Source organism: Oncorhynchus nerka, linkage group LG7, assembly GCF_034236695.1.
Source record: "Oncorhynchus nerka isolate Pitt River linkage group LG7, Oner_Uvic_2.0, whole genome shotgun sequence".
Classification (NCBI taxonomy): domain Eukaryota; kingdom Metazoa; phylum Chordata; class Actinopteri; order Salmoniformes; family Salmonidae; genus Oncorhynchus; species Oncorhynchus nerka.
Window position 1 is genome coordinate 21,312,171 of NC_088402.1, and position 14,906 is coordinate 21,327,076.

At 44.9% G+C, this 14,906-nt stretch overlaps 1 protein-coding gene across 1 annotated transcript in view; it reads left to right on the forward strand.

Moving 5' to 3' along the window:
• The window catches only part of LOC115131318 (cyclin-dependent kinase 6), a 106,647-nt gene that overhangs the window by 3,522 nt on the left and 88,219 nt on the right, over window positions 1-14,906 (forward strand). The window contains exon 3 of the mRNA XM_065020312.1: window positions 5,987-6,122. Coding sequence (XP_064876384.1) covers window positions 5,987-6,122 — 136 coding nt within the window. The remainder of the gene's footprint in view (window positions 1-5,986; window positions 6,123-14,906) is intronic.

Here is a 14,906-nt window from a genome sequence, read left to right on the forward strand (position 1 = left end):
ACTTTATGGTATGCATCTAATCTGTCTATTCTGTAAAGTTGTGGTTCCCTACACTTTTAGAATAAAATAATTCCAAAGGGCTTCTTTGGCTGTCCCCATAGGAGAATCCATTTTGGTTCCAGGAAGAACCCTTTTTCGATTGAGGTAGAACCCATTTGGGTTCCATGTGGAAATGGTTTTACATGTAACCCAAAAGGGTAATACCTGGAACCAAAAATGGCTCTTCAAAGGGTTATCCTATGGGAACAGCTGAAGAACCCTTTTAGGGACTAGATAGCACTTTATCTCTCAGAGTGTATACATAAGCCCAAGTTTGAATCCACACCAAAGGGGGTCTGGTCTGGTCTATATCTGTAAAGCTAAACAGCATGGGAGCGAGCCGACACTGAGCAGGATGCATTCTGGACCTACTGTGTAACTACAGGCCTGCCAGCCCCTGGATGTTTTAGAATGACACCCATTAGTCATCCCATATGTTCAGTGTCTGGCGAGAGGCTGCATTGTAGCAGAACAATCACGGTTCTGAGGAGCGTTTAACCTTGCGTTTCCAACCGGGAGGCTCGCTCGTTCCGTGACATCATGGGCGTATGGTTATAATACTTTGAAAGAATAACTCCTTACAAACCTTTGATAACAGTACAAGGGCGGCGTGGCGAGGTGCATCGAAAGAAAAGGACAACTTTCCTTAAGAGTTGGCGGGGCGGCTTTCCCATGCTTTACTTCAAAACAATTCACAGAGATTACACAGACATGAACTGCAATTTTACTGTTATTACTGCAGTGCTGTTGACTTTCGAAATATTTGAGGAAATTGAAATATGGATTTCACTGTAAATATTAAATATTTTAAATTAAATATAAGAATTACTGCATGAACCAACAGCGTCTGGTGGTTAGTCATGGGCAGTCCCTGCTTCAGTTGCCATGGCGCATCACGCGTTGCCGTGGTGCTCCTGGAGGAATGTTTGTTGTGGTCCTAGGCTCTTTGAGGAAGACACTGGCCGTCTTCTCTAGGTTTTTCACCAAAGTTAGCCCCTGACACAACTGCAAGAATAATCTGGATGTTGGGGCTCGTTTTGTTTCCCTGTAAAAATACAACCACAAGTTGATGTATTGTGTTGGATGCTCAGGAGTTGCCAAGGGTTTCCCTCGTAAAAGTCATATAATGTAGCTACAACATTATTATTGGCCTTGTCAGGATATAGGCTGAAGGATAGGTTTAGTTTTGTGTTCAGAAATCAAAACATGCCTGAAGGAGTTAGATCGTAACTACGTTCGCTTGATGAATCACATTTTCTTAGACCTGAAGAGTTGCATTTGCTCCCAGATGTATTGGCTAAGGCTTTAGCTCAGCGGGCCAAGAGGTCTTGTGGCATGCAGGAGACCTGGATTCGAACCCTGGTAGGTTGCAGTTGCATGTTTTTAAGAACGAGAATTCCAATTCAATTTCTTTGACAAGGAGTTCAACTCTCAAGTGATCTTGTTGTGGTTACTGTACTGTACCATTCCACACATACTCTAAAAGCAGTGTAATTTCACTGGAATAATGTCTAGGAGATCATGTTGCCAAAATGTTGATCATTCAGGAGTAAGGAGTCCTTTCAGATTGGTTCCTTTCGTTTAGCCAACAACGCCCCAGTAGGTTAAAGCATTTCTCGCATTCTTTCAAACTGTTAGTAAAACTAGCCTGGACAGTTACCTGACTATAAAGGAATTTCTTCCCTAACTGAATCTTGATGGTTTAAATAGATTAGATCTCTCTCAGGTTTGGAATGATACTAGAGATCCTATCAAGTGTGCTTTCTCCATATTTCAGAAGGCAGTTTGTACTGGAAAAATATGGTTTGTCATAGATGGTGAAAAAAACGTCCCTTTTTCAGGACCCAGTCTTTCAAAGATAATTAATCCAAATCCAAATAACTTCACAGATCTTCATTGTAAAGGGTTTAAACACTGTTTCCCATGCACAAACAATTAATGAACATGCACCCGTGGAACGGTCGTTAAGACACTAACAGCTTACAGACGGTAGGCAATTAAGGTCACAGTTATGAAAACTCAGGACACTAACGAGGCCTTTCTACTGACTCTGAAAAACACTGAAAGAAAGATGCCCAGGGTCCCTGCTCATCTGTGTGAATGTACCTTAGGCATGCTGCAAGGAGGCATGAGGACTGCAGATGTGGCCAGGGCAATAAATTGCAATGTCCGTACTGTGAGACGCCTAAGACAGCACTACAGGGAGACAGCTACAGGGAGACAGCTGATCGTCCTCGCAGTGGCAGACCACATGTAACAACACCTGCACAGGATCGGTACATCCGAACATCACACCTGAGGGACAGGTACAGGATGGCAACAACAACTGCCCGAGTTACACCAGGAACGCACAACCCCTCTATCAGTGCTCAGACTGTTCGCAATAGGCTGAGAGAGGCTGGACTGAGGGCTTGTAGCCTGTTGTAAGGCAGGTCCTCACCAGACATCACCGGCAACAACGTCGCCTATCGGCACAAGCCCACCGTCGCTGGACCAGACAGGGCTGGCAAAAAGTGCTCTTCACTGACGAGTCGCAGTTTTGTCTCACCAGGGGTGATGGGCAGATTCGTGTTCATCGTCAAAGGAATGAGCGTTACACAGAGGCCTGTACTCTGGAGCGGGATCGATTTGGAGGTGGAGGATCCGTCATGGTCGGGGCGGTGTGTCACAGCATCATCGGACTGAGCTTGTTGTCATTGCAGGCAATCTCAATGCTGTGTGTTACAGGGAAGACATCCTCCTCCCTCATCAAATCAAATCAAATTTGATTTGTTACATACACATGGTTAGCACATGTTAATGTGAGTGTAGCGAAATTCTTGTGCTTCTAGTTCCGACAATGCAGTAATAACCAACGAGTAATCTAACCTAACAATTCCACAACTACTTTATACACACAAGTGTAAAGGGATGAAGAATATGTACATTAAAATATATGAATGAGGGATGGTACAGAACGACATAGGCAAGATGCAGTAGATGGTATAGAGTACAGTATATACATATGAGATGAGTAATGTAGGGTATGTAAACATAAAAGTGGCAATGTTTAAAGTGGCTAGTGATACATGTATTACATAAAGATGGCAAGATGCAGTAGATGGTATAGGGTACAGTATATACATATGAGATGAGTTTTGTAGGCTATGTAAACATGATATTAAGTGGCATTAGTGATACATTTTTACATCAATTTTTCCATTATTAAAGTGGCTGGAGTTGAGTCAGTATGTTGGCAGCAGCCACTCAATGTTAACAGTCTGATGGCCTTGAGATAGAAGCTGTTTTTCAGTCTCTCGGTCCCTGCTTTGATGCACCTGTACTGACCTCGCCTTCTGGATGATAGTGGAGTGAACAGGCAGTGGCTCGGGTGGTTATTGTCCTTGATGATCTTTATGGCCTTCCTGTGACATAGGGTGGTGTAGTTGTCCTAGAGGGCAGGTAGTTTGCCCCCGGTGATGCGTTGTGCAGACCCCACTACCCTCTGGAGAGCCTTACGGTTGTGGTCGGAGCAGTTGCCGTACCAGGCGGATTCTCTCGATTGTGCATCTGAAGGCGCTACTGCTGTTGCCGTACCAGGCGGTGATACAGCCCGCCAGGATGCTCTCGATTGTGCATCTGTAGAAGTTTGTGAGTGCTTTTGGTGACAAGCCGAATTTCTTCAGCCTCCTGAGGTTGAAGAGGCGCTGCTGCGCCTTCTTCACCACGCTGTCTGTGTGGGTGGACCAATTTAGTGTGTCCTTGATGTGTACGCCGAGGAACTTAAAACTTACTACCCTCTCCATTACTGTCCCGTCGATGTGGATAGGGGGGTGCTCCCTCTGCTGTTTCCTGAAGTCCACGATCATCTCCTTTGTTTTGTTGAGTGTGAGGTTATTTTCCTGACACCACACTCCGAGGGCCCTCACCTCCTCCCTGTAGGCCGTCTCGTCATTGTTGGTAATCAAGCCTACCACTGTCGTGTCGTCTGCAAACTTGATGATTGAGTTGGAGGCGTGCATGGCCACGCAGTCGTGGATGAACAGGGAGTACAGGAGAGGGCTCAGAACGCACCCTTGTGGGGCCCCAGTGTTGAGGATCAGCGGGGTGGAGTTGTTGTTACCTACCCTCACCACCTGGGGGGCGGTCCGTCCGGAAGTCCAGTACCCAGAGAGACCCATGGTCTCGAGCTTGATGATGAGTTTGGAGGGTACTATGGTGTTAAATGCTGAGCTGTAGTCGATGAACAGCATTCTCACATAGGTATTCCTTTTGTCCAGATGGGTTAGGGCAGTGGGCAGTGTGGTTGCGATTGCGTCGGCTGTGGACCTATTGGAGCGTAAGCAAATTGGAGTGGGTCTAGGGTGTCAGGTAGGGTGGAGGTGATATGGTCCTTGACTAGTCTCTCAAAGCACTTCATGATGACAGAAGTGAGTGCTACGGGGCGGTAGTCATTTAGCTCAGTTACCTTAGCTTTCTTGGGAACAGGAACAATGGTGGCCCTCTTGAAGCATGTGGGAACAGCAGACTGGGATAAGGATTGATTGAATATGTCCGTAAACACACCAGCCAGCTGGTCTGCGCATGCTCTGAGGACGCGGCTGGGGATGCAGCCTTGCGAGGTTTAACACGTTTAAATGTTTTACTCACATCGGCTGCAGTGAAGGAGAGCCCGCAGGTTTTGGTAGAGGCCCGTGTCAGTGGCACTGTATTGTCCTCAAAGCGAGCAAAGAAGTTGTTTAGTCTGTCTGGGAGCAAGACATCCTGGTCCGCGACGGAGCTGGTTTTCTTTTTGTAATCCGTGATTGACTGTAGACCCTGCCACATACCTCTTGTGTCTGAGCCGTTGAATTGCGACTCTAATTTGTCTCTATACTGACGCTTAGCTTGTTTGATTGCCTTGCGGAGGGAATAGCTACACTGTTTGTATTCGGTCATGTTTCCGGTCACCTTGCCCTGGTTAAAAGCAGTGGTTCGCGCTTTCATGTGCTTTCATGTGGTACCCTTCCTGCAGGCTCATCCTGACATGACCCTCCAGCATGACAATGCCACCAGCCATACTGCTCATTCTGTGCGTTATTTCCTGAAAGACAGGAATGTCAGTGTTCTGCCATGGCCAGCGAAGAGCCCGGATTTCAATCCAATTGAGCACGTCTGGGACCTGTTGGATCGGCGGGTGAGGGCTAGGGCCATTCCCCCAGAAATGTCCGGGAACTTGCAGGTGCCTTGGTGGAAGAGTGTGGTAACATCTCACTGCAAGAACTGGCAAATCTGGTGCAGTCTATGAGGAGGAGATGCACTGCAGTACTTAATGCAGCTGGTGGCCACACCAGATACTGACTGTTACTTTTTATTTTGACATTATTCAATTATTCAATTTCTATTTGTCACATGTCTGTGGAAATTGTTCAGTTTATGTCTCAGTTGTTGAATCTTGTTATGTTCATACAAATATTTACACATGTTAAGTTTGCTGAAGATAAATACAGTTGACAGTGAGAGGACGTTTCTTTTTTTGCTGAGTTTACATTGTTATTCCTCTAAAATTAAAGACAGATGATTTATGGCACTTATAACCTCTACTGACTTATTTTTTATTTTATTTAACCTTTATTTAACTAGGCAAGTCAGTTAAGAACAAATTCTTTGACATTCTTTTACATTGTCGGTTTACACTGGCCAAACCCTAATCCAGACAACACTGGGCCAATTGTGCGCCGCCCTATGGGTTGTGATACAGCCTGGGATCGAACCAGTGTCTGTTGTGACGCCTCTTGCACTGTGATGCAGTGCCTTAGACCGCCGCGACACTCGGGAGCCTTAATGAAATATAAAAACAAACCTTTTATAAACCCTTTATAAGCATTTTATAGATTAGACTTTTATATAAGTGTTATCATAATATCAGACTCACATAACAATGCTAAGCAGCAGTATTCACTCTCCTCCTCTGCCTCTCTCTCTGCAGACTGTTCGATGTGTGTACTGTGTCTCGGACCGACCGTGAGACCAAGCTGACCCTGGTCTTTGAGCATGTTGACCAGGACCTGACCACATACCTAGAGAAAGCCCCTGATCCTGGGGTGCCACCTGAAACTATCAAGGTGAGTCTGACATTACTGCTGGGATTGATACAGATCTTGGATCAGATTACCCTTACTTAATACCTTTCCCTAATGGAAGAAAGATTTTAGTGTCTAGGGGCAAATTCTCAGTTGAATTGTAAATTGTACTCATTAGGTCTATGAATAGAGTGCATTTGGAAAGTATTCAGACCCATTGACTTGTTCCACATTTTGTTACGTTACGGCCTTATTCTGAAATTGATTAAAATGTTTTTTTTCCCTCATCAATTTAGACACAATACCCCACAATGACAAAGCAAAAACAGTTTTTTGCAAATTTATAATAAAAAAACACTGAAAATATCACATTTACAAGTATTCAGACCCTTTACTCAGTACTTTGTTGAAGCCCCTTTGGCAGTAATTTGGCAGTCTACTTGGGTATGACGCTACAAGCTTGGCACACCTGTATTTGGGGAGTTTCTCCCATTACTCTCTACAGACCCTCTCAAGCTCTGCCAGGTTGGATGGGGAGTGTCGGTGCACAGCTATTTTCAAGTCTCTCCAGAGATGTTTGATCTGGTTTAAGTCCGCGCTCTGGCTGGGCCACTCAAGGGCGTTCAGAGACTTGTCCCGAAGCCACTCCTGCATTGTCGTGGCTGTGTGCTTAGGGTCGTTGTCCTGTTTGAAGGTGAACCTTCACCCCAGTCTGAGGTCCTGAGCTCTCTGGAGCAGGCTTTCATCAAGGATCTCTCTGTACTTTGCTCCATTCATCTTTCCCTCAATCCAAACTAGTCTCCCAGTCCCTGTCACTGAAAAACATCCACACAGCATTATGCTGCCACCACCATGCATTACCGTAGGGATGGTGACAGGTTCCTCCAGATGTGACACTTAGCATTCAGGCCAAAGAGTTCAATCTTGGTTTCAACAGACCAGATAATTTTTTTTCTCACAGTCTTTTGGCAAACTCCAAGCGGGCTGTCATGTGCCTTTTACGGAGGAGTAGCCTCCGTCTGGCCACTCTACCATAAAGGCCTGATTGGTGGAGTGCTGCAGAGATGGTTGTTCTTCTGGAAGGTTCTCCCATCTCCACAGAGGAACTCTGCAGCTCTGTCAGAGTGACCATCGGGTTCTTGGTCACCTCCCTGACCAAGGCCTTTTCCCCTCGATTGCTCAATTTGGCCGGGCGGCCAGCTCTAGGAAGAGTCTTGGTGGTTCCAAACTTCTTCCATTTAAGAATAATGGAGGCCACTGTGTCCCTGGGGACCTTCAATGTTGCAGAATGTTTTTGCCACCCTTCCCCAGATCTGTGCCTCAACACAGTCCTGTCTCGGAGCTCTACGGACAATTCCTTCAACCTCATGACTTGGTGTTTGTTCTGACATGCACTGTCAACTGTGGGACCTTATATAGACAGGTGTGTGCCTTTACAAATCATGTCAAAATCAATTGAATTGACCACAGGTGGATTCCAATCAAGTTGTAGAAACATCTCAAGGCTGATAATTGGAAACAGGATGCACCTGAGCTCAATTTACAGTCTCATAGGAAAGGGTCTGAATACTATAATTAAGGTATTTCTGTTTTTAATTTTTTATATATTTGCAAACATTTCTAAAAATCTGGTTTTGCTTTGTTATTATGGGTATTGTGTGTAGATTGATGAGGAAAATATATTTTTCATCAATTTTAGAATAAGGCTGTAGTGTAACAAAATGTGGAAAATGTCATGGGGTCTGAATACTTTCCAAAGGCACTGTATGTGGGCCTCGTTTTTTGCCGAATATCCAGGGAATGTTTCTTCACTGGCCCAGACAGGAACAGAGAGGATGGAACTCCCAAACATCAGAAAGCATTCAGGCTTGTTGAAGGGCAGCACAGGTAGCACGTCCGGTGAACAGGTCAGGGTTTCATAGCTGCAGGCAGAACAGTTGAAACTGGAGCAGCACCACAGCCAGGTGGACTGGGGACAGCAAGGAGTCATCAGGCCAGGTTGTCCTTAGGCATGGTCCTCCGAGAGAGAGAAAGAAAGAAAGATGGATAGAAAGAAAGAAAGAAAGAAAGAAAGAAAGAAAGAAAGAAAGAAAGAAAGAGAGAAATAATTAGAGAGAGCATACTTAAATTCACACAGAGACGGAACAATGTAAATAACGTGAACCCAGGTTAAATACGGTTTGAATCACCTGACTCTGAAGAGAGTCGGACCAAGCCTATACAAAATGCAGCACCCTGGCCTGGTTACTCATGACTTTAATGGAAAAAGTGTCAGTTGATTTTGACATGATTTGTAAAGGCACTGACATCTCTGGCTGCTTCATGCAGACTGACAGCTCCTTGCAGACTGACAGCTCCCTGCAGACTGGCAGCTCTTTGCAGACTGACAGCTCTCTGCAGACTGGCAGCTCTTTGCAGACTGACAGCTCCTTGCAGACTGACAGCTCCCTGCAGACTGGCAGCTCTTTGCAGACTGACAGCTCTCTGCAGACTGGCAGCTCTTTGCAGACTGACAGCCCTTTGCAGACTGACAGCTCTCTGCAGACTGGCAGCTCAGGCTGCTCCGAACAGGCAGGAGGCTCCGGCAGCGTTGTAGAGGAGGAAAGCTCTAGAAGCGCTGAACAGGCGGGAGGCTCCGGCAGCGCAGGAGAGGAGACAGGCTCTGGCTGCGCTGAACAGGCGGGAGACTCCGACAGCGTAGGAGGGAAGGAAGGCTCTGGCTGTGTTGAACAGGCGAGGCGCACTGAAGGCCTGGTGCGTGGTGCTGGAACTGGTGCTACAGGATCGAGGACACGCACAGGAAGCCTGGTGCGGGGAGCTGCTACCGGAGGACTGGTGTGTGGAGGTGGCTCTGGATAGACCGGACCGTGCAGGCGCACTGGAGCTCTTGAGCACCGAGCCTGCCCAAAGTGACACATGAAATAACTATACAAAGTACAAAACAACAAACGGAACGTGAAACCTAATTACAGCCTATCTGGTGAACACTACACAGAGACAGGAACAATCACCCACGAAATACACAGTGAACCCAGGCTACCTAAATACGGTTCCCAATCCGAGACAACGACAATCACCTGACTCTGATTGAGAACCGCCTCAGGCAGCCAAGCCTATACAACACCCCTACTCAGGCGCGATCCCAAATACTACAAACCCCAATACGAACCACAACATATAAACCCATGTCACACCCTGGCCTGACCAAACATATAACGAAAACACAATACAATGACCAAGGCGTGACAACCGGATAAGACAGGAGAAATACTCCAGATATAACAAACTAACAAGTTCTCATTTACAACTGCGATCTGGCCAAGATAAAGCAAAAAAGTGTGACAAAAACAACACAGAGTTACACATGGAATAAACAAGTGTACAATCAATAAGACAATAGAAAAATCTTATGTACAGTGTGTGCAAATGTAGAAGAGTAGGGAAGTAAGGCAATAAATAGGCCATAGAGGTCTATAAATAGGTCTCGACCCCGCCCTGTGCAACTGGGTGCAGGACTTCCTGACAGGCCGCCCCCAGGTGGTGAGGGTATGTAACATCATCTCCACCCCGCTGATCCTCAACACTGGGGCCCCACAAGTGTGCATTCTGAGCCCTCTCCTGTACTCCCTGTTCACCCACAACTGCGTGGCCATACACGCCTCCAACTCAATCATCAAGTTTGCGGACGACACTACAGTGGTAGGCTTGATTACCAACAACGACGAGATGGCCTACAGGGAGGAGGTGAGGGCCCTCGGAGTGTGGTGTCAGGAAAATAACCTCACACTCAACATCAACAAAACAAAGGAGATGATTGTGGACTTCAGGAAACAGCAGAGGGAGCACCCCCCTATCCACATCGACAGGACAGTAGTGGAGAGGGTAGTAAGTTTTAAATTCCTCGGCATACACATCACGGACAAACTGAATTGGTCCACCCACACAGACAGCGTTGTGAAGAAGGCGCAGCAGCGCCTCTTCAACCTCAGGAGGCTGAAGAAATTCGGCTTGTCGCCAAAAGCACTCACAAACTTCTACAGATGCACAATCGAGAGCATCCTGTCGGGCTGTATCACCGCCTGGTACGGCAACTGCTCTGCCCACAACCGTAAGGCTCTCCAGAGGATAGTGAGGTCTGCACAACGCATCACCGGGGGCAAACTACCTGCCCTCCAGGACACCTACAACACCCGATGTCATAGGAAGGCCATAAAGATCATCAAGGACAACAACCACCCGAGCCACTGCCTGTTCACCCCGCTATCATCCAGAAGGCGGGGTCAGTACAGGTGCATTTAGTTTTACTAGCATTTAAAAGCAGTTGGAGGCCACGGAAGGAGTGTTGTATGGCATTGAAGCTTGGTTGGACGTTTGTTAACACAGTATCCAAAGAAGGGCCAGATGTATACAGAATGGTGTCGTCTGCGTAGAGGTGGATCAGAGAATCACCAGCAGCAAGAGCGACATCATTGATATATACAGAGAAAATAGTCGGCCCGGGAATTGAACCCCGTGGCAACCCCATAGAGACTGCCAGAGGTCCCTCCGATTTGACACACTGAACTCTATCTGTGAAGTAGTTGGTGAACCAGGCGAGGCAGTCATTTGAGAAACCAAGGCTATTGAGTCTGCAGATAAGAATGCGGTGATTGACAGAGTCGAAAGCCCTGGCCAGGTTGATGAAGACGGCTGCACAGTACTGTCTTTTATCGATGGCGTTTAGGATATCGTTTAGGACCTTGAGCATGGCTGAGGTGCACCCATGACCAGCTTGGAAACCAGATTGCATAGTGGAGAAGGTACGGTGGGATTTGAAATGGTTGGTTATCTGTTTGTTAACTTGGCTTTCAAAGATTTTAGAAAGGCAGGGCAGGATGGACATAGGTCTATAACAGTTTGGTTCTAGAGTGTCTCCCCCTTTGAAGAGGGGGATGACCGTGGCAGCTTTCCAATCATTGCGGACCTCAGACGATATGAAAGAGAGGTTGAGCAGGTTAGTAATAGGGATTGCAACAATTTCGGCGGATAATTTTAGAAAAAGAGGGTCCAGATTGTCTAGCTCAGCTGATTTGTAGGGATCCAGATTTTTCAACTCTTTCAGAACATCAGCTGTCTGGATTTGGGTGAAGGAGAATGGGGGGGGGGCTTGTGCAAGTTGCTGCAGGGGGTGCAGAGCTGTTGGTCAGGGTAGGGGTAGCCAGGTGGAAGCATGGCCAGCCGTAGAAAATGCTTGTTGAAATGATCGATTATCGTTGATTTATCGTAGATTTATCGGTGGTGACAGTGTTTCCTAGCCTCAGTGCAGTGCGCAGCTGGGAGGAGGTGCTCTTATTCTTCATGGACTTTTTGGAATTAGTGCTACAGGATGCACATTTCTGTTTGGAAAAGCTAGCCTTAGCTTTCCTAACAGACTGTGTATATTGGTTCCTGACTGCTATAAAAAGTTGCATATTGCGGGGGCTATTCAATGCTAATGCAGAATGCCACAGAATGTTTTTGTGCTGGTCAAGGGCAGTCAAGTCTGGGGTGAACCAAGGGCTATATCTGTTCTTCGTTCTACATTTTTTGAACGAGGCATGCTTATTTAAGATGGTGAGGAAAGCACTTTTAAAGAGCAACCAGGCATTATCTGCTGACGGGATGAGGTCAATATCCTTCCAGGATACCCTGGCTAAGTCAATTAGAAAGGCCTGCTCGCTGAAGTGTTTTAGGGAGCTTTTGACATTGATTACGGACACAGGCAATGAGGCAGTGATCACTGAGATCCTGGTTGAAGACAGCATAGGTGTATTTAGAGGGCAAGTTGGTCAGGATGATATCTAAGAGGGTGCCCATGGTTATGGATTTAGGGTTGTACCTGGTAGGTTCTCGAACTCTGATGATAGATGGGGGGCAATCAATTCACATATGGTGTCCAGGGCACAGCTGTGGGCTGAGGGGGGTCAATAACAAGTGGCAATGGTGAGAGACTTGTTTCTGTAAAGGTGGATTTTTAAAAGTAGAAGCTTGAACTGTTTGGGCACAGACCCGGATATTATGGCAAAACTCTGCAGGCTGTCTCTGCAGTAGATTGCAACTCTGCAACCCCAACGGGGGTTAGGCAGTTCTATCATATCGGAAAATGTTGTAGTTGGGGATGGAAATTTCATGATTTTTGGTGGCCTTCCTGAGCCAGGATTCAGACACAGCTAGGACATCAGGTCTGGCAAAGCAGTGAATAAAACAAACTTAGGGAGGAGGCTTCTGATGTTAGTAGAATGGGGGATAATGACTTTGAACTGGAGCTAATAATGACTGTTTTGCCCATTGATGTTTTCGAGTCACTAAACTTCGAGTCCGAATCAAGTTCCAAGTCCCCTGTGCTCGAATCCAAGCCCGAGTCACCAATGTGTAAAATGCGGTCCGCCAATACATGAATGATAATGGCTAGAATCAAGCTGTTTCTCTGAAGAAAATAGGGAGACTTGGCTAGTACAGCACGTGGCTATGAAATGCACTAGGGAAAGTGTGAGGGTTGAGCAAGACTACAAATTTAAAGACTTTTCTATACTCTAGGGAGAGAAAAACATGACTGTTGTTTTACAATTAAACTTAATGCTGCTATTGTTTTTAATTTCGTAAAGCAGCTTGTGTTTCATAACCGTAGTCTGGATCTGAGTACCTCCTCGACCCTTCACCGAAAGCGAACACATTTGGGGCTGTCTGATTGAGGACTTTTGAGGAAATGGAAACGTTGTGTACGTTGCCCATGCGTCATCAATGAGCCGCGTGGTGCAATTCTGTGCAATTCTGTGACAAGTAGAGCTCTCCTTCAAGGAGTGAATGGGAGTCAATTGGGTTCAATATTACAAATATTTTCCGAGATATGAGAGAGTTATTTCGTTCTCTATCATATCATATAGTTTTGGAATAGTGACATTACATACTTTCAAGGAAAATAAGCAGGCATTTTGATTCATACCCTGACTTTGAGAATAGCGTGAAGATTAGCTTAGCAACCGCGTGACGCAGCATGACAGCATGAACGCGATTGGTCGAAAGTTTGCTGTGTGGGGCGTTATACGTTCCTCTTTTTTAAAATTTAAATGTTTTATTTCACCTTTATTTAACCAGGTAAGCTAGTTGAGAACTAATTCTTATTTACAACTGCGACCTGGCCAAGATAAAGCAAAGCAATGCGACACAAACAACAACAACACACGCATGGACACATGGAATAAACAAGCGTACATTCAATAACACAATAGAAAACAAAGAAAGTCTATATACAGTGTGTGCAAATGGCGTGAGGAGGTAAGGCAATAAATAGGCCATAGTAGCAAAGTAATTACAATTTAGCAAATTAACCTGTTGCGACGAGCAATCCCGTATCCGGGATCCTATTTATAGCCTCAAGCTCATTACCATAACGCAACGTTAACTATTCATGAAAATCGCAAATGAAATGAAATAAATATATTTGCTCTCAAGCTTAGCCTTTTGTTAACAACACTGTCAACTCAGATTTTCTAAATATGCTTTTGAACCATAGCTAAACAAGCATTTGTGTAAGAGTATTGATAGCCTAGCATAGCATTAAGCCTAGCATTCAGCATGCAACATTTTCACAAAAACAAGAAAAGGATTCAAATAAAATAATTTACCTTTGAAGAACTTCAGATGTTTTCAATGAGGAGACTCTCAGTTAGATAGCAAATGTTCAGTTTTTCCAAAAAGATGATTTGTGTAGGACAAATCGCTCCGTTTTGTTCATCACGTTTGGCTACGAAAAAACCTGTATCCAGGAGTGTAATTATCGCCACAAGCTCATTAGCATAACGCAACGTTAACTATTCATGAAAATTGCAAATGAAATGAAATAAATATATTAGCTCTCAAGCTTAGCCTTCTGTTAACAACACTGTCATCTCAGATTTTCAAAATATGCTTTTGAACCATAGCTAAACAAGCATTTGTGTAAGAGTATTGATAGCCTAGCATAGCATTAAGCCTAGCATTCAGCATGCAACATTTTCACAAAAACAAGAAAAGCATTCAAATAAAATCATTTACCTTTGAAGAACTTCAGATGTTTTCAATGAGGAGACTCTCAGTTAGATAGCAAATGTTCAGTTTTTCCAAAAAGATTATTTGTGTAGGACAAATCGCTCCGTTTTGTTCATCACGTTTGGCTACGAAAAAACCTGTATCCAGGAGTGTAATTATCGCCACAAGCTCATTAGCATAACGCAACGTTAACTATTCATGAAAATTGCAAATGAAATGAAATAAATATATTAGCTCTCAAGCTTAGCCTTCTGTTAACAACACTGTCATCTCAGATTTTCAAAATATGCTTTTGAACCATAGCTAAACAAGCATTTGTGTAAGAGTATTGATAGCCTAGCATAGCATTAAGCCTAGCATTCAGCATGCAACATTTTCACAAAAACAAGAAAAGCATTCAAATAAAATCATTTACCTTTGAAGAACTTCAGATGTTTTCAATGAGGAGACTCTCAGTTAGATAGCAAATGTTCAGTTTTTCCAAAAAGATTATTTGTGTAGGACAAATCGCTCCGTTTTGTTCATCACGTTTGGGTAAGAAAAAACCCGAAAATTAAGTCATTACAACGCAAACTTTTTTCCAAATTAACTCCATAATATCGACAGAAACATGGCAAACGTTGTTTAGAATCAATCCTCAAGGTGTTTTTCACATATCTATCGATGATAAATCATTCATGGCAGTTTGGTTTCTCCTCTGAAGAAAATGGAACGCGCATGGACCTGGAGATTACGCAATAATTTTGACGGAGGACACCGGGCGGACACCTGGTAAATGTA